The sequence below is a fragment of the Anastrepha ludens genome, chromosome 2, assembly GCF_028408465.1.
Source record: "Anastrepha ludens isolate Willacy chromosome 2, idAnaLude1.1, whole genome shotgun sequence".
In the NCBI taxonomy this organism is placed as follows: domain Eukaryota; kingdom Metazoa; phylum Arthropoda; class Insecta; order Diptera; family Tephritidae; genus Anastrepha; species Anastrepha ludens.
In genome coordinates, this window is record NC_071498.1 from 8,028,808 (window position 1) to 8,055,139 (window position 26,332).

Sequence of the window (26,332 nt, forward strand, 5' to 3'; positions counted from 1 at the left end):
GTTGGAGGTCTCATAATGGTATCAAAACGGCGCTTTAGTGCTACTTGAGGAGTGCCAGGTGCACTTCAACCATGTCACCTACCCACCTACCATTTTAGCTCAGTTTTGTTTATTTTGGACTTTACCTTGTATAATTGGCGCTTCAAATAATGATTAGATTTTTGGCCGAGCTTTTCTTCAGATTTGTGATGTGCGTCTTGATATTTTTCTACAAATCTACACTATTCTGCTTCATATTGACCTAGCAACATATTCCTATTCCGGCCGATTACCTGAGCCCACTTTTCTGGAGGAGAACTAAAAATCTTCTCTGCTGTCGGCAATATCTCCCACTGCTGCCGCAATATTCATCAATCTCCTCGATTACGCTTTGTTATCCCTACTATTGCCTCTCTTCATTTTTGGTTTTTTTGTTTTACACTTTTCCGTGCTGCTCACTTTCGCCACCTTTCCCCCACTTTATCTACCCCCTTTCTGCAATCTTATTCGCTATAATGAACGCGCAGTTCTGTTTCCTCTTAACCTATCACCGCTGGATGGTGAGACTCATATCTCACACCGCTCCGTAAATCGCTTCCTTCTGCGCGTCTTCTTTGTGCGGCTGTGGCTGCTACTCCGCATTTGATTGATACATTTTTAATGTGAGTGCGCGCATTGCAGTGCAAATTTTCTCAGCCATTCTTTTTTTTTAATATTTCCCCACTGCTTTTTCGCTTTTTTTTTTTGTTCCTTATTTATGTGTGGCATTCGGTTGGTAGCATGTAATTGCGCGTAAGTTCGTTCGAATCCTGTGCTGCCCAAATGTGAATGCTTGAATGCTGCAGAGATGCAGTCGGATATCTGCAGATAGCGCGAAAGTGTATAATAAATGATAGTGATGAATATTTTAAGCTTCATTGAAATGCTGTTGCGAAATTACATTTGATTGCTTTATTTGTATGTATGTGTGTGCGTGTGTGTGATATATTCAGTTCACAGTTTTTGCGAAAAAAATCATACACTTCTAGGGCGAATGTATGAAAATAATTTCGCGTTCTTTTATGCATTCGTAGTATTCATATTTTTTTCTCCCACCGAGTGACCGATGTAGCTCTTCTTTGAAAAGAAAAACGTAAAAATAATGCACTATGCGATGAACTCCCGATCAGATGAACAGGCGGTTTTTTATAAATAATTTTTATTTTTGTTTAATTATAATTTATAAATTGTATTAATTTGATATTTTCAAAATAATTTGTGCTCACTATCGATGGTATTGATATAGACGAACAAATTCAAAGCAAAAATTTAATTAAAAAAAATAGCTTTTATTAATGAACTTATGAAATGTGTGTGTAACGAAAATGTGTAAGAGTAATTAATTATTATAATCGCTCCGACTTCACTAAGTATTCTTGGCAACACTAGAGACTCGTTCGGGAAATCATTGTAGATCCTCCAATGTAACCAAACGGTTCTTTTGCTAAGCTCTTACAAATAATATCGCTATTTCCATAGAAATAGTTGCTATATGCATTTTTGAAAAATATTAGACCAACAGCAGTCGAGATGGAGTGAGAAGTCGAGCCACTAGCAAATGAATTCATCAACGTCTTGAAGCTTGCACATCGAAAGGAAGATTTTGTAAATTAGCTCGCCACAATTCTTCTCTCTTAATTGGCGCGATTATCGCTCACGCGATTTTGGCCGAAGCTCGCCTCAATTAGTAAATTGCTAATCAGAGACATATTAAGCTTCGTTCTAACAAGACGGTAAGGAACCTCAAAATAGCTTGATTATAGCTTGGGACTTTTGAATGCCGATGAGACTTAAAAATAAACGAAAAATGCATATGTCACTTTTCATTCCATTTTATCTGATTTTTGAAGTGGCGAAGAATATATTTAAATCATAATTTGTGGCATTAATATTTTCTATATACTATACGTGTAGAGAAATTTTTTTATAGTAGCTTTTTAATACTTTTCAAAAATGTCATATCAAAGTATATATAAAAAAACCATTTATATTTACTAAGTTTATAGTGAAAATGAGAGAAAATACTGAAAATTTTCTTTTATTTTTTGAAACTCAATAGAATATTTCCTCAATAAAGCAGCCATAGTATAGTGTCCCCCTTTTGCCAGAAGCATGAAATTGAAATTTTTCTACCTTTGAGTGAATGGCTTGATTTGATTAGCTTTTAGATATTTTATGTTCAAATCACACAATACCAGGCATAACAGGAAACCACAACCACTAAAGAAGTTATTCAATAAGTTATACCTAATTTTTTTTCTTCTTATTTTGGTACACTCTTCATATGAACGGATGTAAAGATTAATTTCAATCTGTGTTTACAAGCCATTTAGTATGGACGGGTCTTTCTACAATGGAAAAAATCAAGTATTGTGCAGTGACTGCATTTTTGTTTTTGGAAGGTTTAGAAGCAAAGAATATTTATTAAGGAATGTTGAAAGTGTAGAAGGATTAATTAGTACAGTAGAAAGATAAGTTGGTGAATTTAAGCGTAGGCGTACAAGCCTTGAAGACGATCGACGTCAAGGATGTCCAAAAACAGAAGCAGCACCAGAAATCGTAGTAAAAATACAGGATTCTTATTTGGAAATTCGTCAAGTGACTAAAAGAAGTTTAGTAGAAGCTCTAGGCATCTCATTAAGCAATATAAGCAGTGTGACGAAATATTAGGTTTCAAAAAGCTGAGCTCACCATGAATGCCGCATTCTAACAAAACGCTAACAATGGAACAAAAGCACCTTCAAATGCTACCTTGTTAGCAACATTTTGAGCATTTTCGAAGAAATAAAGTAGAGTTTGTGCATCAATTCATCACCAAGGATGAAGCTCGGCTCTATCACATTGATCTTAAATAAAAACAAAAGGCCAAAGACTGGTGTGAATCTGGTTCTTCGGCGTCAAAACGAGTTCGTGTCTACATACCGGTCAAGATGGTTTTTGGGATGCGAAAGGACTTTTTTGTGGATTACCTGAAAACTGGTAAAACAATAAATTCTGAATATTATTAAAAGTTTTAAGACCAGTTGAAGAAAAATATTCGTGAAAAAGACACTGCTTTGGAGGCGTATTTTGCAGCCCTTTCAGATTCGCACTTCAGGGATGGAATTCATAAATAAGAATCTTATTGGAATAAGTTTGTTGATGTTCAGGGAAACTACTAAATAATAACGCGCACTTTAAACTATAAAACTGTTTTTTTTTTTATCGAATCATAAAACTTATTGAACGACTTAGTATATATTGAACAGCTTGTTTGAGCATAACAGGTAACGTATTCCACAATGGATTTAAGAATAGTCGCTGAACTCATTCCACTGCACCTTGTAACCAAATGGGCGGCAGCTAGTGCAGTCCTAACGCTTCCTTATCTATTTTATCTTAAACAAGGCAATCTTACAGGACATGCAAACATTTTGGGTACAATCCTGAACTCTCCAAGCCTGACGGTCTGTGACAAGATGAAAAGAAAACTGGAATTCTACCAGAATTTCAAGTTGGTCATCCTTGATTGCTCAGCGTGCAGAAGTAATGGCTTCCATTTTTGAGACGGCGATCTGCGCCTTAGAGCTATGCGCCAGAGAATGTCTTCGTAGGAACACGCGGGGTGACAATATCAACGTTCTCTCTGCCAGTTAAGTAGCTCTAAAACCGCTAGATAGTTTCTCATTTCAATCAAGGTTTGTCCGGGAACGTTTTAAAATTCTCGGAACTCTAGCGTCAATAAACTTTGTTTCTCTGATGTGGGTACCAGAACATGAGGGGCACGAAGGCAATGCAATTGCGTACATTTTAGCGAAGAGGTTTGCAAGTACTCCCTTCATTGGTCCTTAACCAAACTACAGCTTCAGAAGTGCCTTTTTACGTGAGCGAGAACAACGAGGCTTAATCGAGTACTGGGGAGACAATCGATAAGGCTCATTAGTTCAGAACGTACAAAGGTTGCGGCAATTCTTAACCTCAGCAGAAAAGACTCAACACTGAACATGCAGTGGGAGAAAATGATCTAACCGACTATGCAGCAGTGGCACGACGCAGACTAAAAACTTGGGAAGCGAGATTATAGATCGAACCCACCTGGTAGGAACTAAGCCTACAGCAGTCTTAGGATTTCTTAAAAGCTCAAAACTGTTTGAGTAGGCTACGTGACTGCCCAACATATGAGTAAATTTTTGGGTCGCAGTGCACAAACAGCCATTTTATAGTAATAATAGAATACACGAATTGCATTATAAAATTGTTTCACCAACTATCTCTTTAAATGGTATGGATAATTCAAAACCTCCAATATTTAATACGACTTAGTGGAAGTAACAAATACAAGCCAATAAATGTCCAAAGCAATGAACTGGCTCAACCACAGAGCGCACAACTAATAAAAAGTTGTCTGCATGTGGCAGCTCAAGCGTTGCAGTACGAAAAAGTGATAATGATATACGCTGAAAGCGATAACCAGCAGCGTGTCATAGCTGAGTTTGCAACGGCACTCGGCAGGAGTACAGTGAGTGCAACAGTGAAGGGTCACAGTGGTGAGTCACCCAGAACTAACAGCCCTTACACTCACACCAAGATTTCTTGTCAACCAGCAACAATGAAAAGTTCACTAAACGAAGGCCGGCGCTACATATTGTTGTCAGGTGGTGGTGCGTCGAAGTGTTCGAGTGAGTACAACCACTCTGGCGGTGGTAGTGCATGTTGCAAGTAGTCAGTTGACCAGATGGCGACAGAAGCTATAGTTGCCGTTGTTGGTGTTGCAGTGGTAGCGAAGCATTTAAATGTTGCACACAATTAAACTTTGACTTCGTCTGGGTGTTAGACACGGAAATGGATGCGTTCAAAAATCTACCACCCTAACACCCAACGCAGTAATCGGCGCTTTGTTGTAGCTACCTGCTTCCTGTAAGTCCCCATTTAGTCAGCTGTTCGAGAGCATCACTTGGATGGTGTTGCACAAAGTGAGGCAATGATAATAAAACAAAAAACAAAAAAAAATAGAAATAGAAATAAAAAACCAAATTAAAAATTAAAAAGGCAGTTGCCGAGGTATGCGTTTGTTGGTTTGCTGTTGTGGCACTAACTTTGTTTGGTTCTTCTTTGTTTGTTTGTCATATTTAAAACTAACTTTTTGTTTGAGTAATGTTTGAAAGTTCGAAAGCGAAAGGGGAGGTGGCTGTGAGCGCAGGCGGTAAGAGCTTGGGTAGCCATTTGATATGACACTGACGTGCTTTGAACAGTTCCGGTTGTTAGGTTCGGTCGCTCAACTCTTTCTGTATTTAACAACAAATGCAGGAATGTGTGTGTGTTTGTGCGTGTGTGTGAGTAGGTGCGTGCCAAACTTTGTTCTTTGCTTTGAGTGAATAAATAAGAAAAGAGTGCCGCTGTCACTCGTTAAAAACGTATACTTGCCACAAGAAACAGGTTTGACATTGAAATTTTTTTCCTGTTCTTCAGTATGCTGCCATAAATATTCCCTCTCGTGGGCTACAAGCTTTAAAAGCTATGCGAGCGAAAACAAAAAACAACGCTAAGGTTGAATTTCCAGTGGTATGCAGTTGACACATCTACAGGCAGTCAAAATGTTTAGTATAGAATTTATTCGCTCTTTGTACAGCTGCTGCTCTACCGTCGCCCCACTTATGGAGCGAAGCGAGGAGTGTGAGTATACACACTTTACTTTACGCTTCTTCTTCTTCTTACTTTTTGCTCAGTGAATTATTTGCGTTTGCTGTTAAAAACTTTTCGACTGCTTGTTTTTCCGACTTAAATTACCGGTGCGGCAAAAGTTTACGCACTTGATTGCTTGTAATCATGACAGTTCGAATGATTCATGAACATGTTGCGCATACGCCCTGTCTAACCGGGCGAGCGATTCAAATATTCATAACAGGCGCGCAATGAACAGGCAATGAAGAATGTATGAGTTAAAAATGCAAATTCTCGCACTTGAGACACTTTGAGTGTTTGGCAGTAACAGTTAATAAATTTCTAATTTTCATTAATGATTTTTAGCGCTTGAGTTTTGAGGAGAGCCGCAAATATAAAGTAAAATTTGCGTATAAATATTTATTTTTGCAAGAGCGTAACCTGCTAAGGCGACTAGTACCAAAAAAACACAAAAAAAAATCCTTTTTTCTATCTACAAACTAGCAGTTCATGTGAAACAAAAAGAGAGTTCTAACAAACTACTGGGAGTCAAACTATTACAACTTTGCAAAAACTTAGCGTGAGTAACAAAAGCAAAAAAGACAGACAAAAATGCATTAAGTAGAAAAAAAGGAAAGAAGACAACTTTTCACAAGCGTTTTAACCCATTACACTTACTCACTGCGCCATAATCGAGCGAGGGTTGAGAGAAAGAATTTCCAAAATAGTAACTGAGCGCCGGTAAATAGAAAAGCAAAAAGCGCACTTTGGGCAAAAACTATAGCAACCACTTCGCTTTACCTTTACACCTTCGCTTACATCCATACATATTTAAATGTGTACAAACGAGGTGGTGCACGGGGCGACACTTCACAATTTGTCGAAAATTATCCCTTCGCACAAGTTTGTAAGCGTATCAAATGAAAAGTATGCCATTAAAATTTTAAGCACGCTTCAAAACTGTTAAGTGCCACCTGCGTTGTTACCTTCTCTCAGCCACCGCATCCACCCACTCCCGCTGCACTTTGTGTCTCAACTTTGATTTTCTTTTACGTGGCTGTTTTTTTTTCAATTTTTTTTTGGTTATTTCCTTCAGTTCAATGGGAAATTTCGTGTAATTTGCACTTATAAATTTGTATGGCATTCTTTAAGGCGATTGTAAGTACAAAGTAAGTGATTATATGCTTGATTGGACACTCTCAGATAATGGCCTCTCTGAATGACCTTGAATGCGCAGAGAAAAGTTGGCTATAAAATACAAGAAATTAAAATTTTTTAAAGAAACCAGAATTTCCAGGCAGACATTGAGATGGAAATAGGCAACACTGAATGTAGAGCCAGATGTTGAAGATTTAGGTGAAAAATAACTAAAAGATGTTTACTTTTCCAAGGTAGCGAAAGTACATATATCATACAATGCGGCGCAAAATTGGTAACCCTAGCGGAAGATTTATAAATTTTGCAAATGGCATTGCACGACTATCATATCTGACACTTGTGAAAGTGAGAGCTCCAGTGTAGAAACAGACAAGCAGTAAAGCTCAAAGTTAAAACTTCTGTCACTAAAGCTCATTTTTCTTTTTTCTATTTATCACATCAAATATAAAAAAGAAATGGCACGATTAATTTTCCCTGTATAACCGAGGGGCGCTCAAGTGCGCAAAGTGAAAAGATTTAAAATTATTATTATTTTGTTATATTTGTTATTAATTTTTTGTCGGGTTTCCTTTTTAATTATCTTTAAATCTACTCGACCTCCGTAGAAATCCGATTGTATCCCGTGGTGTTAAGGAGCCAAAGTGGTCGCTTCTTAATACATTTGTGCCAAAGACCTCAAACCTGCCGCCATCTCATTCTCCTCTCCACATGCTAGGCGGATTGCACTATCTGAGATGTCCACCTTTTCCATGTGCTTTGAACATAGAAAGTGGCCCGTCATCAGTTCAACCAACTGCCTGCAGTCCCCTCTGCTTAGTGACAGGAAGAACTGTGACAGTCGGTCGGTCATGACAAGTAACATCATTTTTGTCCATCTGCAGTCTCTCTCACCCTGCCAAGCTCGCTTGTGGGTCAGAGTAACCCATTTGCTGACCGTGATTTCGATGGCTGTAGAAGGGAGTGGCAGAACGGTCAAAAAAGTTAACCTCAGAGCCCATTCTGGCTAAAGAGTTAGAGATCGCGTTACCCACGATACCCACGTATCCCGGGACCCGTGTTAGCATCAGGATATTATATCTGCCGACATAGTATAAACTGGGTTTATAGGACTCAACTACTCTTCAAGTGATTGAAGGGCTATCTAAGGCCATGAGCGCAGCTTTACTGTCCCTACAGACATATAAAGATCTGCCTCTCCATCTGTTCTCCACAACAACGTTAATCGCTTTTTGAACAGCATACACCTCCGCCTGAAACACAGATGCATGCATTCCAAGAGCTATAGTTTTATCCAGCTTGATTCCACGTAGACGCCAGAGCTGATACCGTGTTCGGCCCTGGAGCCATCCATGAAAATGCGAGAACAGTGTTTGCCGGACTCATTTTCTTAGTTTGACTACAATTGAGCCTCTGGAAGCACCACACTGTATCCCTTGTCAAGCACAACTCTGGATGGCATGGAGTCCTGATGTAATCGGAAAAGCTCCGGTGCAACAGATGGCCACAATGCGTTGTAGTCTCGATAAGGTCCTTTTGAATCTCATGAGAGAGAGTCTACTCATCCAGACCGCTGATGCATAGGTAATAATAGGTCTTATCATAGCCGTGTAGATCCATAGGATTTTGCTAGCAGAAAGACCCCACGTTTTCCCTAAAACACTCTAGCACTGCCAGAAGGCTGTCCGTGCTTTGGATGCCTTTGTTTCAACGTGTAACTTTCAAAGGAGTTTACTATTGAGGATTACTCCAAGTTATTTCATTTCTTTGCTGGATTGTGGCTCCTTTTAGCTTAGGCAGAACGAGTCCATCAAGCTTCCTCCTTCTGGTAAAGACGACAATGCCAGTTTTGGTGGTTTTTGCTGGTAGCCCATTTGCACAGCACCAAGTGTCAATCATATCCACTTTCCTACAGATTTTCATAAGCGAAGGGTCAGTTGCCAAACAGGAAACGGGCAATTGCACCTAGTATACTTATATATAAAATATATTCGGAATCACTTATGAAATTATTCTTCTCTATCGCTATATTCGCGTCTGGCCTTAAAATATTTCTGGGTTCATTCTTAAAATTTATTTATATCGTCAAAAAAATTACTTTATCTAAAAATTCAATGTCGGCAGAAATAGCTGAGTTTACTTAAACCTCAATAGACAATGTATTTGCCGCAAAGCACCTTTATTATTTTTGATGTTCAACAAATAACCGAAGTGGTTAAACCGGAACCGCAAGGAGAGACGTTGAATGGTGTGAAGCTACATTTGAATAGCGCAGCAGGCAGCAATAGAGTAAATCTTTGCGTCCATTTTCCCTTTCTCTTTTCCTCAATGATATTATTAGAACTCCCTAAAGTACTACTTAGTGTTCGGCTATAATACTGATATCGTTTCTATTATAACGATAAGGTGGAATCATCTCAGCACCTTCATCTCAGCTGCCCTGCGTCGTCGGGTTAAGAGTCAGATATCTAGGCTCTCAATTTGTGGCTACACCTGCGGATATAGGAGCTTTAAGGATCACAAAGCTAGAGATTTTCATGAGTAGCTTGAAGCGGTGAATACAAATGTAATTACCCACCGTTGGTCGGCATCAAATCCAAAGCCCTTTCCAAGGCCGCTTTTTTTACACTTTCTTTTGGCGTATTGTTTCAGCCTTTCGCAAGTATTTCTTAGAACTTAAAATTAACGCAGTTATACAACTTTTCTTAAGAGTAGCGAAATACTCATGCTTAGCTCACGTCTAATTTACTTAGTGTTCAACGGAAGGTATGTGGGAGTTGAGGAAAAAAAAATTTAAATATAAAAAATGTTTTTCAAATTTGTGTACTTTTATCAAAAAATACTGAATCATTTTTGGATTATTTTTTTTTTAAACCGATCATTATTGGCCTTGTCATTCATGAGTTCTAGAAAGGAGACTTGAAAAAAATATATCAAAACTTGTAACCGGCGTATCTCATTAGCCACTCAATATTCTTTCAATTTTCTTCCTCTTCCCTTCCCACAATTTATACTCAAAACTGCGAAGCGATGAAGCTTTCACGCGATGAAGTTATACTCACGTGTTTTGCCCCATATACATGGAAAATTGCATCGCAAAGCTGATGCTGCATATTTTAGTGAACGTTTTACGAATTCATACTGAATTAGTTAAGGTAAGACTTGCAATTTCATTTTTGCAGCTAAATATGATTAACTCTTAAACCAAGTGGCGGTATTTCCCTTTTTCTTTGTCATTTCTACTTCAAAGCAGCTGAAATACGATCAGCTGCAAAATATTGCCATTAATGAAATGAACTCGCGCCTGAGTAGAGATTCGAGATTATATGCTTCCATATATGCTTCCAAGTTGGCGCAAAGTTAATCATCCAATTTTGTTTTTTAATAATTATTTTACTAATTAGAAGAAAACAATTTTGAGTGTTGAAAATCTTTATTTTGACTTTTATGCGCTTCATTGCTTGCGTTTTCTGTATGCTGCAGGCGTCTAGCTGACGAATGTCAAATATAATTGACGTACGACGCCATATGCAAAAATTAAAAATCTTCCGATAGGGTGATTAATTTTGTGCCACCGTGTATATGCATGCACATGTATAAGTAGGTCGTATAGCTATCAATCTATGGTTTCTATGGACGAGGGGAGACTTACCTCTTCTTCGTTGCTTGCCGTATTCACTGAGTCCATGCTTTGTGATAATCCCAATGGTGCCAGTGCCATTTGATTTTCCATCGTCGAGCTGCTGGAAAGGATTGTGCTGTTGTTGTTGCTACTGTTGCTATTTGGACTATTGCTCAGCGCGTTGCTATTATTGTTGTTGTCGTATGTATTCTGCGTTGCCGACGCTGCCGCTGGTGACGGTGTGGTCGATGCAGAGGACGAATTCGAATGCGACGCGGATTCGTTCAGCGAATTGATTGCTGCAGTTGCAGCGGCGCCTATTTGCGCTGCCGGAGTTGCTGCTGCACTTGTCGGTGTACCTGTTGCTGTTGTTGTACTGGCTGTGGTGACTGACGATGTCAGCGGTGTGTTGCTACTACTTAATGTGGCGGAGATGGGTGTGCTGGCCGCAGTCGAACTACTAACAAGCAAGTGATGTTGCTGTTGTTGTTGTTGTTGTTGCTGCTGCTGCTGATGCAGTTGTTGGCGCAGTGACTGCTGCTGCTGCTGTTGATAGATGTGCTGTTGACTCAACGAATGTTGCGTGTGATGGTGGTGATGATGTTGCTGTAGAACAACGTGCTGCTGATGAGCAGCGGCAGCTACGGCAGCCGCGGCGGCCGGTGACAATGAGTGCGACGCGGCTGCTACTGAATGTAGATGCTGGTTAAGAAGGGCAGCGGCCGAGGGATTAAAATGTTGTGCGGCTACAGCGATACGTTGCTGCTGGGCTGCGGCGGCGGCGGCAGCAGCTGCAGCTGCGGCAGCGACCTGTTGGTGATGGTGTGGATGTGTGCTAACGGCGGCAGTGGCGGCGTATTGGGCAGCGGCGGCGGCAGCAGCGGGATTAAAGGTCAATTGATGGCCGGCCTTGAGAGCGACTGCGGCGGCTGGTGTTGTGGCGTACTGGACCTGTGGTGTCAATTGGGCGGCGGGTATAACCGAAACGGCGGTGGCGCACTGTCGCTTGGGCGATAACACCTGTGGGGCACTCGCTGGCGTTTGCGGCAGCGTTGGCCTGCGTTTAATCGCAATCGACGAAATGGTGATGGCTTTTTTCAAAACGTTTGGCTGGGGGTAGTGATGTTGTGCCGTCCGTTTGTGTGGGTGTGTGTCTCTGTGCTAGTAGATACTTCACTTGCGCCGACTGTTTTCGGATTTTATACAATAAATCTCAACGGTTCCCCTTCATGAAAAACGCATTTATTATGTCGAAAAGGTGACGAAGGATTCCTTTCGACTCGTACATGGAAAATTCAGTGAATCTGTAATGATAGAGAAGAAATTATACGGGGTAAGTTAGTAAAAGTTGCACTGCATTGCCTTAACTTTAATTCTCTCAAACTAATAAACAAATCAAATTAATTTCATATTTAGCGATACCTCAAACTTAACGCGCAGTCTCGTTTGCCGTGATTAAAATGGCATTAACAGCATAACTTAGAAATAAATCTACTACGCCCTCAACCAGCCCACGTTGCGCTTATGGAATCACTGCTCATGGCCTATACCAACCGTGCATAGTTCGCCTTTTGCTTTACTTAATGCTTTAGTATCCTTTCGCAGAACCTGAGTAGATTATTACGCTTGCCGCAATGAGAAAGCAGTTTGCGTGCCGGCTTTCAATTTATCAAAGCTCATGAATTTTCCATTGTCAGTATAAAAGAATTTGCTGTATTAATCGTGGCGAAGGATTTTCGGTATATAAGCTGAAGCAGATATATGGTTTTGTGAGTGTATATGTATATGGATCTTAGGGTATGCATTTAGGATGTATAGATTTATAGATTTGGGAGGAAAACGGTGCACATAAGGAGCTGACATTGCTCTGAGTTGCACGCGCGTTTTCTTTCATTAAAGGGACAATTTTGTTCGGGTGTTGTTTAAACACAGAAATGCTTTTGGTTAGAAAATAGTGAATTCCTATATAATTAGTGGGCTTACGTAAATTTTGTAAACGACGGCATAATAGATTAACACTAAGCCAAAAATACCATCATTTTGACCTTAATAAATAACCCGATTCTTTGACAACAATGCCGACAATTAGAATGTGGAATGGGATAGAGTGGAATGAAGTTGTAGGTGGCCGGAATTTTTTCCAAGCACTTAGACAGTTTTTGCCGCTGCACTTAAGGCAGCACAAAGGATTTAAATAGATAAACAGGGACAGGTAGAATGAGCATTCATTACTCCTAAGCAAACTTCGCAGATTTTTGTATATATCCTTGGAATTTTTCGAGGGAGCGGAAATGTAACTCACCCATTCTTAATACATTCGACCGCAATAGGAAATGCTTTGCTTCATCCTCCAAACAAGTTGTGGCACAGTGGATCGTCGATGATGCCTGTGGTTAGACTATACTACGCAAAAACCATAGCAAAGTTCCAGCAATGGCCTCTGGTGGATGGAGCAAAAACAAAACAATACGTGTATTGGTGATTTAGAATCGAATTCTACTTTCAAGGAGGTAACATTATTTTTATCGGCATAGGAAGCTAGGTAAGGCTTGCATTTTAGATATATGAAGTGTTCAGCACATGCGTGTAAAAAACAAAGCGGAAATGTGACATATTTTAACACTCTAACTCTTCTATTGATGAGGATTTTTTCCTCTTAATCGAATTTCTTATCCTATGATTCAAAACCTACCCAGTTGCACAAAATGCAGACTAATTTGTATAACCAAATCCTTGAACTACGGCTTTTACCCTCAAGCGTAGAAGACTTCCTATATCGTAACAATTTTGAAATCCAATAAACCTCCAACTTCTGTTGAAAACTATAGCCTCATCTCTCTTTTATCATGCTTGGGTAAACTAATGGACAACCTGGTTGCAAATAGGTTGATGTGGTATTCTAAGAACAACAACGCTATTAGTTCTAACCGGGTTACATATAAAAAAGGCAGTGGCACAATTGATGCACTTTTGCACATTGACTTTGTCATCACAAACGCACTCTCGTCAAGAAACCATGTTTCACTTTTAGCAATCGATTTGGAGAAGACTTTCGACCGAATCGGAGTGCAAATCATTTTGAAACAATTAGGTAACTAAGATGAAGGTTGGTTCCAAAATTACAAACATTGTTAGAAGTTTTCTTACTAACAGAAAATGCAGAGCAAGCTGTCATCTTTTTCACGAAAAATTCTAATCTTCTTTCAGTCTCGAGTATTTTCGAAAGCATTCTCTGAGACAGAATGGCATGGTCCTCAACCTCAGGTCCATCAATTTCTTTCGAAAAATCTACAACTGTGCTAAAAATCTAGTTGCTCTGGGCTGCGTACACAACTTTTTGGCCATTCCATAATGTTATTAAAAGAAATAAAAATTCTGGGTGTAATTATAGATTCTAAGTATAAGTTTAAAAACCATTGCAAATACATAAAAGATTGTATTATGACACGGTTAAATATAATTAAGTGCATATCTTCTAAGAAATTTTTTGTACATCCGTCTTCATTTGTTCATGCATGCAGAGCATTAATCCTATCAAAAATCGATTACTGCCTTCCTAGATACGGAAACGCAGATAAACGCTCAATTAGCCAAATACCATTGCATTATCACTTTGCAATACGCAGGAGCATTAGAGCGTGCCCAACTACACCACTTCGAAACTGGTTTGCGGAAACAGGTTTGCCAAAGATTCCAGATCGGATCGAAGACAGCACTCATAAACTTTTACTAAAACTACTTTTCACCCGCAATGTTAATCTTATTAAAGTTTTCAGAAACGCATCTTCAAGAAAAAGGCATCCTAAAATTACGTCCGTTGTTGCCAAATGTCTGAACTTGCAAAGAAGACTTGAACTGCCGCCGCACAACTGAAACGCAACCTCCATGGACGATACGTAATATTCCATTTGATATCAACACGCTGCAGCGACCAAAGGAGCATACAGCGAAGGAGATTTACAAAGCACTGTTTACATCTGAAAAAGAACAATACTCCAGACATTTATGGAAGTTTATATTGGATGGATCAAAAACCTAAACCTCAACATCTTTTGCTGTCACAAAGGAAAACAGAGACATGATCAAACATGGTTTTTTGCACCCAATATTCTCTGCTTTTACAGCAGAAACAGTGGCATTGTTAGATACCAAACAAATTAAAGGCAAAATAATTATATGCACAGACAGTCAATCATGCATCAATGCCATCGGCTGTCCAACACACGATCAAACTCATATAAATACAATAAGCAATATACTTATAAGCTATCCAAACAAAATTAAGCTTATGTGGGTTCCAGGACATTCGGAGATTATCGGCAATGAAAACGCTGATGCCGTGGCAAGAAGCGTTTCTCATCTACCATCAATGCTTCATAAATGCTACTCTAAAAGTGGCTTCCTCCTAGAGATTACAAAACAATTGCGCATTTATCTGTTAGATAACTGGAAAAACTACCACCACCACTACGCTTTCTTAAATCCATCCTAATCAGAAATATCACTTCCTTTCGATCTTCCATTAAAAGTTCTCAAACCATACTCGCGCCTACGTCTGGGCCACACTATTCTCACACATGCACACCTCCTCTAACGTACTCTGCCAGCCGATTGTCCCTTTTGTAACGAAACCGCATGCTTAGATCACATTCCACAATTTTGACGAAATCTACACACCTCCAGACAACAATTCTTTGGATCCTCTCACGCACTTTATTTTCTTAAAGAGTCATCTGCAAGTAATATACTGACTGTCTACAAATTTCTGTTGTTGTTGTTAAGATCTACAATTTTAGCTTATATTTACCTCGGCTTATTTTAGTTATTACTTAACGTTAGACCTTATTGGCCCATGCTGCTAATGCTGCTGCCTCCTTATATTTGTATAACTTGTTATTATACAAATTTAATAATAATAATACTCAAAAAAGTGGGATGTAATGGCTTAAAATGCACTACACAAATATTTATCATAAAATTCTACCATAGACCCCTTAATACACCAAAGCTCAAAATTAAACTTAAACCTCACAAATAAGCAAAAACGAAAAATGTGCTTAAGGGGTAATTTCGATGGTGCGGGTATTGACGGTGGCGGAAGTCAATACTACGTTGTTCAATTAGTTTTGCGGTTCGATAGGAAAAACACAATTTTGCGCTTTGAAATACGCTTTATTTTTTAGTATAGTCACCCTGAACATCCTGTCCTGCTTGAAGTTGTCATGAAGTACTCCCTACAACCTACAATCTCTTTCCCGAAATGTTTCGGTATCCACTAACTCAAATTGGATTTACCGATATATAGTTGAGAAGGCTGCTTCGAATTCTGCTTCACAAACCAAACTCGAATTAATTTTTTTTCAATGCATGCACGTCTTGAGAGCACCTTGACTTATCACATTTTAAGTCTTCAGCAGTAACGAAAGCTGGTGTTTAGTAAAGCAGCCTTTGAAAAAGAAGGCAGGTGTAAGAATATTCTTACTCTGAAGGAGTCGGAGGTAGTAATGGACTCAAGCACATTTGTCAAACACGCAGACTTATCTTGTCAGATTTTGCAGCAAGAATATAGCCGCAAGATCTGTGGAATTCAGTTTAATGTTGAAAGAGCCAGTTATAATTATTTCTTATGGTTCCAGTGAAGCAGATGGTGTCACTAAAAGTGTCAGTGCACTGTCTGAAAGTCATATCATAATATTTTCCGTCCATCAACCCAGTTCTTGGAGTCCAATAACAGCTTGTGATGCAGTGCGTTTCATATGCTCATAGGCATACATACGTTTTCGCATCATATGCAATATTCGCTTATAAGCTGGTAAATATATCGAATTTTAGACTTATATGTAAAATATTCAGATTTGAGGGTCCTATTTCCACCTAACATCAACTGTAGTTTGCGCTGAAGTTAAGTTAACCCTAGAACACACACCCAGAAAATACCACGTAAACACACACCCGGGATACGTTTGTACCCGGGACCTTATTTTGCGGTTTTTTTAATGCTTATTCAACCGATTTCTATGATTTTTTTTTTGAAATGTATATTTTAATATATAACAAGTATTTTGTCTTTTGTTTCATTCGAATATTCCTACTGGTTCCAGCGATATGGGCAAATAAAGTCAGGACATGCAACAGTGGATTTTTATTTTTGTTGTTGTCCTGATAAATGCAAAACAAAATAATATGATTTATAATAATATACTTGTAGAGTAACAACGAATACACATTTTGGTTTTTATTTCATTGAAATATTCTACCTGGTTCGCGCAAGGTATGGGTACGTAGGTAGCAAATACACTGGTATAACTGGTTTTTGTATTTTATATGCAGCTGCAAGGATTGTTTTCACACGAGGCGTTGTTATAAATGCTGCCTGTTGATATTTTCATTATTGTTTTGGTGCTCAAAAGTGTAAAAAGTGAAAATATAAGTGAAACTATAAATAACTGGATACGAAATGACTTCAAGAAGAAACGAATATTTATCAAGTGCAGCATATAGAAGGTAAAAAATGTAAAATAAGCAACAATGTAAGCAACTAATTTTTTTTATTATGCAGGCTAACTGAGGAACAGCGAGAATCATATACACAAACTTTATTTGATGAAATTTGTGACGATGACGCTCCCTATGACTTTGACTCAGAAGATGAAGAAGAAATTCAATTCAATGACATTGAAATTGCTGATGACGATGCTGAAGTTTCGCAAAGTGCCGCAGAAGTATTACCTGATTATGCGGACTATGAGAAGAAAATAATGAATTACCTGCTAGTGGCGAAAAATTTGTTGCACGTGATGGTACTGAGTGGATGAAAGAACCAAATGTAAGTCATCAGGTACTCAGACAAAATATTATAAGAGAACGTTCTGGACCAGCTAGATGCACTGAAATGTTGTCAATAGAGCAAACATTCAAATGTTTCATGAACGTTGAAATGGCTGATATAATGCGCCACACAAATAAGTTAGCAAAAGAAACTTATAATGCTTACAACAATGCGCACCCAAACACAACTCCTAAGTCATGGACGCCTGTGTCAATAACAGAGCTGTATGCATTTTTTGGCATACTTATTATGACTGGTGCGAACCATAGCAATGGAGAACATGTTCGAGATTTATGGAGCGTCAAAAAATATCCTTTATATCGCGCCACAATGGGAGTCAACCGTTTCTGTTCGATATTGCGGTTCCTAAGATTTGACGATAAAAACACTCGTGCAACACGCTTACTAACTGATAAAGCAGCACCGATCAGTGAGTTGTGGACGATGATGAACAATAATCTTGCTGCACATTACAAGCCCAGCTCATGCTTGACGATTGATGAACAATTATTTCCTTACCGTGGACGCACACGGTTTACGCAGTACATACCGTCAAAACCTGCTAAATATGGTGTCAAGGTTTGGTGGATTTGCGATGCCACAAATCCATATCCACTGCATGGACAAATATATACTGGCCAAGCAGAAACTGGTAGGGAAACGAACCAAAGCGAACGAGTGGTGAAGGATTTGTCTGCCAAATACCAAGGAAGTGGCCGAAACATTACAATGGACAATTTTTTTACGACCTTGCCAGTTGCAGAACTGCTTCTTACCTGGAAACTCACGATCGTTGGAACTTTGCACAAAAACAAATCATATATTCCTCAAAAATGAAGCAGAACAAAAACAGGACAATTGGTTCAACGACATTTGGCTTCAAAAATAATGTGACAATGTGCTCTTATGTTCCCAAAAAAAATAAAGCAGTAATTTTGCTTTCGACCATGCATAATGATGCTGAAATAGCTGACAGTGGGAAACCTGAAATAATTGAATATTATAATCGTACCAAAGGTGGTGTTGATCGAATGGATCAATTTTTTGCGGAATATCCAACACAAAGACAAACAAAACGATGGCCACTAGCGATGTTCTTCAACATGTTGGACATTACAGCTCTTGCAGCCTACATTGTCTACGATTTGAATAACCCTATGTTGCCTTGGAGAACAAACAACAAGCGTAAGCAGATCCTGCGCAGCTTGGCTGCCCATTATTGAAGCCAGAGCCATAAATCGTCAAGTGACGCGAAATTTATCGACTGAAATTGCTATTGAAGCATATTTCAACCGACCGCTGGAATCAATGGTGTCAACAGCAGCATCAACATCTGCCGCAGCGCGCACGCCAAAACCTGTGTCCGGATCTTGCTATTTATATTACGCACAAGAGGAAAAACGCCGTAGAAAAACCAGAAAGCTGTACGCCAAATGCAAGAAGCCAATGTGTCTTGAACATTCGGTCACATCAACAAATTGCTCTATTTGCCATGATTTTCCTTAGACATAAGATGCATTTTTATAATTTTTATAATAAAAGTCAATAATATAATGTGTGAAATGAATATTTTTAATTTTTCAAATAAAAAAATAATATAAAAAATGTTTTTTTTTGATTATTATGAGGATTTTTACTATTGGGGTACAAACGTATCCCGGGTGTGTGTTTACGTATATAATGTGTTTGGAAGGCTGTAGCTCCTGAACCAATGGTCCGATCTGGATCAAATTTTGAATTTGAACTCAAAACTAAATCATCTTCCTAGATCCGAAGTTAGCGGTATAGAGGTATAGCGGTTCAAAAGTTACAACACTTCAAAGTTGAAGTGGATACATTTGTACCCGGGTGTGCGTTCTAGGGTTAAGCATCGCATTTAAATATTCACTTCTCAAAACTCTGTTTAAGAATTGTGTTAGCTCTTCTTCTGGTAACAGCAGTAGCTGAAATACAAATGTAAACTTTCTACAAGCTAAAGGCGACTGCGGCGCTATAACAAAAAAAATTAAAATACAGATAAAAATAAAATAAAAACAATAATTTTGCGCTGTAGAATACAATAACCAAATAGTTTTTTATAATCGGCGCCATAACACAAAAAAATAATAATAACGAAAAAACAATTTAATTAACGCTGAAGGGTTTTCAGAAATTATATTTTTATTATTTTAATTACTTTTTAATAAAAATACAATATTGCTACATTACACGACGTAAGTACAGATTATCCTTTTTACATAAAGACATAGACAGCTAGTGAGTAAACCACAAATAGAAACAAAAATCAGTCGCTTGCGTTAACTCTAATGCGGGAAAAACGCTTGATATTTCTCCCTGCTGCTGTTAATTTTGTAGTGGAAATGGGGTATAAGAAACGTTTTTGTAAAAATTGGAGCTGTGTTATAGTTCAGTGAAAACGAGTATGGAGAAGTTGTTTACTCTCTAATTACATTACTGTTATTAAAAATGCATTAAATGTCAAAAGTGACATTTTGGCTGTTGGGTGTAGTTTGTTTGTTGGTCGTCCCTTAAAAAATGTGAGTGACTGTTAACGCAACATTAGACACCAAATCAATCATGTTTTGATGGACGCAAGGTACGCCAGTACTTATAATGCATACGCACATATATATTCACATACACACAAACATACACAAGCGTACATTCATACGATTCGAAGCTTTAAACTCTATTCGACTCATTAACTTGCCACAGCCAATCAATTTTAAGGGCGCCTGGTTCAGCACGAAAAACATCCCTCATCTTGTACTTTCTTCCCAAATATCTTCGCCTCATCAGGAAGAATTGGAGCATTTTACGTTCGATTAACATTCTAATCTTTTGCGTGCTGCAAAAAAACTATCCAATTTTGAGTTAACGCAATGGGTGGTGAAATCCGGTCGAGCACCAATTTTTTGTGTAGTGCAAACGGCAATAAATTAAAGTTTTCTCATTTACTCTATTATTGGATATTAATTTGCAATTAAGTGAGATTTTAATTAGTTAAAGTGATGTCAATCGGCCGCTCTGGTTATGGAAAATTATTCTATATAAGCCGTTTATGCTACTGCAAGGCAAACCGAGCGTTAATAACGGGGTGTCTGCTGAATGTCTAATCAAACTAATAATTGAGTTTGCTCATTTAATTTTAGTTTTAAGTGTAAATTTATGTTGTGGGAGCACACATTGAAACTACACCTAATTTTTATTTACTTTATTTTTATTTTTTTTTATTAGAAAAATTCGAGATTTATCGACCCCTTTTATCAGTTGCAAGCAATCAATGCACTTTATTACCAAAAGATTTAATTTGACTTGTAACTTGTTGGTCTCATAAATCGAATTGACAAAAATAATTTCCTAATTTTATTATATTCAAAGTTCTATTCTGATGATACGCCCTCAAGTTTGGTAGATTTCATAAAATTAGAAAAGAGTTGAATGGAAGTAAACTAAGGAAATTACAAGCAATTTCCCTCAGCGAGGTAATTCAATTATTGGGCAAATCAAATATAATCTAGAAGCAGTGCATACACACACGCACATACATATCTAAATACATCCTGCAGACAGGGGTTGCTTTGGTATGTAAGCTAAAGTTGATTAAAAAAGCGTAATTTTTCTCGAATGAAAATGCTCCACGTGGGGGAAAAAAATTTGAAATGAAATTTGCTTAATCTATACTAATAACATAGTAAAATGAATTTGAGTAGAAAAAGTAATAAAAATTATACGTCATTATTTTTCAGGCTTTATACAGATAATAAGACATTATTCTTAATAGGATCAAAGTGATTACCTAACAGTGGCCACCTGTTATTATTATCTAATTGACAATAATTTACATTCTTCTTAAATACGCTTGGGTTAGTAGTTCTTTCAAATATATTCAAGGACATAATATAAAAGGTAGCTAAGTTTCAAGGGCCGGTGTTGATTTTGAATTAAGTACAATTTTTTAAAGAAATGATTGTCATTTCTCCTTATTATGATAATATAGGTATGGCTCAATTACGCATGGAACAAAATATTAGCCAAATGGCCGCCGCGGCCTCGGCGGCACACCTCCATCCGATGGTCCAAATTTTCGATGACCCTGAGGCATAATTGAGGTTCGATGCCGTTAATGTGCCGCATTATCTCATCCTTTAGCTCTTGAATTGTTGCTGGCTTATCGACGTACACCTTTTCTTTCAAATAACCCCAAAGAAAGAAGTCTAACGGTGTCAAATCACATGATCTTGGCGGCCAATTGACATCGCCACGATGTGAGATTATTCGGCCATCAAATTTTTTGCGCAAAAGAGTCATTGTTTCGTTAGCTGTGTGACAAGTGGCACTGTCCTGTTGAAACCACATGTCGTCCACATCCATATCTTCCAATTCGGGCCATAAAAAGTTCGTTATCATCTCACGATAGCGAACACTATCCACAGTAACTGCCTGACCGGCCTCATTTTGGAAAAAATACGGCCCAATGATGCCGCCGGCCTATAAATCGCACCAAACAGTCACTCTTTGAGGGTGCATTGGTTTTTCGGCAATCACTCTTGGATTATCTTTCGCCCAAATGCGACAATTCTGCTTATTAACAAATCCACTGAGTCGAAAGTGTGCCTCATCACCGAAGATGATTTTCTTCGAAAATTGGTCATTCACTGTTGCCATTTCCTGCCACCATTCTGACCATTGACGACGCTTAAATGGTCAAGGGGCTTTAGTTCTTGAGTCAATTGCACCTTGTAAGCGTGTAAATGCAAGTCTTTATGCATAAAGTTCATCAACGACGAGCGTGAGAGGTGCAACTGTTGGGGCACGACGACGAGTTGAGGTGGACGGTTCTTCAACCACACTATCGCGAACAGCAGCAATATTTTCTATAGTACGAGCTGTACGGGCACGCACTGGTGTTTTCACATCTCCTACAGACCTGGTTTGCTCTAATTTTTCCGTTATACCCACATTTGGACGATTAATTTGACCGAAAAAATCACGAAGTGCGCGATATGCATTTTGATTTGAACGCCCGTTTTCATAATAAGCCTGAATAACTTTAACGCGTTGCTCGATTACATATCTTTCCATGGTTCAAATTGAATTAGTCTGAATTTGAAAAATGTCAAATGAAATGCAGAAAAAAGCTTGACGTTTAAGTGTGGTTCACATTCAACATCGGCCCTTACTTGAATTATATATAGATTGCTTTGTCAATTTACTAACCAGGGAATGTTCTCCATTGGAACTTGCAGGTAGGAAGAGGAAACTGCTACAAAGGGTCATCAACAAAATTCGAAGATTGTCAACTATAACAATTAGACGCATGTCGAACACTTGATGATATGTCTAAAGAGTTGGATATTGACAGATCAACCGTCCGTAAACAAGTAACTGGGTGACACATCAATTGAAGAAGAGGGATATCGAGAGACATTTGATGACTTGTGAGATGCTTCTTGAATGGCAGTAAAGTAAAGATATTCTGCATCGCAGCGTCACTGGCGATGAAAAATGGATCTATGTAGTATGATAACCCTAAGCGTCAAAAAAGTTGGAGCCTGCCAGGTGAACCAGGTCCATCGACAACGTAAAAAAATATTCATGCTTCAAAGGTTATGTTGTGCATGTGGTGGTATCAGAAGAGTGTCATCTATTATGAATGTCTTAAACCATTTGAAACCATCACTGGCGATCGTTACCGACTACAGCTAATGCGTTTGAATCGAGCTATCAAAGAAAAGCGACCGGAATGGGACGGTAGACAGAAAGAAAAACTGATTTTGCTGCATGACAACTGATTTTACGCCAGGCCACACGTTGCTAAATCGGTCCAGAAATATTTAGAAGGACTGAATTGATTTTTGATTTTTTTTTAAGTCTTTATTTAATGTAATTTTTTTCCATTTGATTTTATTTTAAAAGAAAAAAAATCAGAAGTTCTATTTTAATATAAAATTTTTTTTTCATTTCATTTTTGTCTTAAAGAACGAAGTTCTGAATTTCTATTTAATGTAATTTTTTTTCATTTGATTTTATTTTAAAAGAAAAAAATCAGAAGTTCTATTTTAATGCAAAAAGAAAAACTCATTTCATTTTTTTTTAAGAAGGAAGTTTAGAATTTCTATTTAATTTAATTTTTGTTAATTTGGTTTTATTTTAGAAGAAAACAAAAAAATTTTTTCTTTTATTATAACTTTTTTTCCATTTGATTTTTGTTTTTTTTTAAGAAAAAGCTCAGAATTTCTATTTTCATATAAAATTTCACAAAATTAATACGCAAATATGTCAATGAATTTCGAATAAATAAAAAAATTGCACTGCACGTACTGCACTATTCTTCACACAATTTCCAGTTGGCATTGATCAACTCAATGCAGCGCAATAATGATGTCCTGCCAATGACGCGTCATCGCATACACTTACACATACGTGCATACATATATCTCATTAAGCTCAGTATCGGTAGTGCGTGACAAGTGATCGTACGTACGCACATATTTGCATGCGTTAGTGTTTTGTTTTTTTAAATTTTTTTTCTACTCAAAATCGTAATAATAATAACAAATTTAAGAGAATATTTCAATGATTACTGACTTGCGTTGCTCCCACATTGCATACAACTACCACATGCCTACATATAAATGCACACATACATACTCATGTGTGTATGCAATTTTTGTCGTGTTGGCATCAGAGCCTTCACCAAACCAGATATCTATCAGTTCGATTGATATCTCTCCAACTGGCTCATCTCCGAGGTTAGCATGATTTTGCATATTTTCATATTCAAACAGTTTATTTGTTTGATATTTTTTTGTAGGCAGCCTTCCCATTTCTACTTAAGTATAATTCAAACTTCGAGAGCGCTTGCTGGCGGTCGGAAAACGATAATCTCTCTGCTTCTTGTTATGCATGCGCTCATACACTTTGAACTATTCGTAGCCATGGATACTTACATACATACATCGCATGTGTGTCGAGCAGCAGCAGCAGCAGCAGCATCAGCAATAATGTGGGCAAGTAAAATGGGGCAGCTGGGGCTGCTGTGGAAGTGGGCTGCATGTGTATGGGTGTGCATATATTTTGTTTACCGTCGTTGTAATGAAATTCCAACTTATTGTCATGCGCTCATTGCATACGAACTCATTGCTTTCATTAAAAAGTTTTTAGCTTTTGTCTGAAGCCACGGAACAATATGTTTTGCTGAACCCATATCGTCACACACAAACACTCGTATTGAGCAATCAACCAACCAACCAACCACCCAGGCAGCCAGCCACCCACCCAACAACAACCTTGAACACTTCACCAATTGCGAACTCTTGATTTATGCAGTGTTTCGTTATTCGTTAGTATTTTCTTTTTATATTTTGATTTTTATTATTTTTCTTTTGCATTTAAGCAAACAATTTTGTGTCTGCGCGTTATTTTCAATTTCGTATTTGCATGCGATAGTGTTAAATATTTATAAAATGCATGTAGCACATTTTGTTTTTATCACACGGCAAAGGTGCAATTTAAAGCGCAATGGAGTTGGAGGTGAAATCACGAAGCTCGTAAAAATTACGAATTTATGAAAGGTTGCATTTTTGAATTAAAACTCCACTACCTGATTAATATTTGTATTCGGTAGTCTGCAAATAGGCTTGTGGACTTGCACTAACTGGTTACTACTATTTTTACATTTACTTTGATGGACAAAGGAATCTTCTGCGTATGCGAATGTAAGCGATTTTAGAATTGAAAAATAATGTATTAATTTTTTTTAATACGAACTTAGAGATATATTTCATAATAGATCGAGTTCTATAGCTGCTTCCAAGGCGTGACCCATACACGTTGTACACTGGTCCACTGCTCCTATGCTTCTCATCAAAGAAAATTGCTTCAGCCCGATACATTTTCTTCCCTCGATCTTACCCTGAATATGAGTTGTAGCAGTTCATATCTCGGATTTCGCAGAATATGAATCAGATACGTGGTTTTCCTCCGTTTGATACACCTGAGTAATCGTCTGTCACCGTGAACTCTTCGCAGCACTCGCTTCGTTGGAAACAAAGAGATTATTGTTTCGATCCAGAGTATTTTACGTAATCTCCAGAGAAGCCACATTTCAAATGCTTTGAGTCTGTTCATCTTTGACAATTTTATGGTCCACATTTCCATGCCACATAGCAGAACAGGCGCGTGTTTTTAGTCGCAAATTGAAGTCGCAAAATTTTAGGTCTTCGCCATATTTAAGAAACGCGGGCCTTGCCATTTCAATGCGACATAGAATTTCTACTGAGGTGTACCAGTTTTCGATGAGCAGACAAACAAGAGATCTAAATTTACTTACTCTTTCTACAGGAGCATTGTGGATGGTTAAATAAATATTGTTGTTGGAATTTCTGCGGCTGATAACTATTTCTTTAGTTTTGCTGATGTTGATTTTGAGGCCGTATACCATAGTTGGCTGTGCATTGCCACATTGTCGACCAGCTTTACTCAAAGGTCCATAAATCTTCCGCATACTCTTTCTCTCGAAAACTTCAAGGGACATTGCATTATCTACGCTGGAATAGCTTAATAAAAAAGCGCGATATTCCAAAAAAATATCAAACCATAGATGGTTTTAAGGTAATTTCGTGAGCGGTTTGTAGGTGTACAGTTTATAATGCAGTGCCTACAAGCGTAACCCAGGCCTTTCTGGGACAGTGAAATATGAATATGAATAGCGGTAACTCCAAATATGAAGCTGTTATAGAAATCATACGTTGAGCTGAAGGTGAATCGAAGAATCGGATTGGGCGAAGAACATTCAGTAAGACATTACTTCAATCAGACCGGAACTGTAATCAGACCAAAACATGTTTCTGTGGCAAGCGGACTACAAAGGAGTTTACGTACAGGCGGTACTGACCTTGAGTATAACATGAAAATCCGCTCGTAATGTTTTTTTGGATTTTCTATATCTTTATGTTGAAGGAAATGAAAACGATGTGTCCACTATATTCGTTCAGATTGTAGCACGACAATCGGTGATCAGGGCACAAAGAATTATTTGGGAGGTTTTCAGGGTTCCTTAATAA

At 38.1% G+C, this 26,332-nt stretch overlaps 1 protein-coding gene across 1 annotated transcript in view; it reads right to left on the reverse strand.

Moving 5' to 3' along the window:
- Window positions 1-25,773, reverse strand: part of LOC128869688 (protein couch potato-like) — a 61,022-nt gene extending 35,249 nt beyond the window's left edge. Inside the window, exons 1-2 of the mRNA XM_054112297.1 lie at window positions 25,600-25,773; window positions 10,466-11,596 (exon numbers count right to left, since the gene is read on the reverse strand). Of these exons, the coding sequence (XP_053968272.1) occupies window positions 10,466-11,596; window positions 25,600-25,773 (1,305 nt within the window). The remainder of the gene's footprint in view (window positions 1-10,465; window positions 11,597-25,599) is intronic.
- Between the last annotated feature and the right edge of the window lie 559 nt (window positions 25,774-26,332).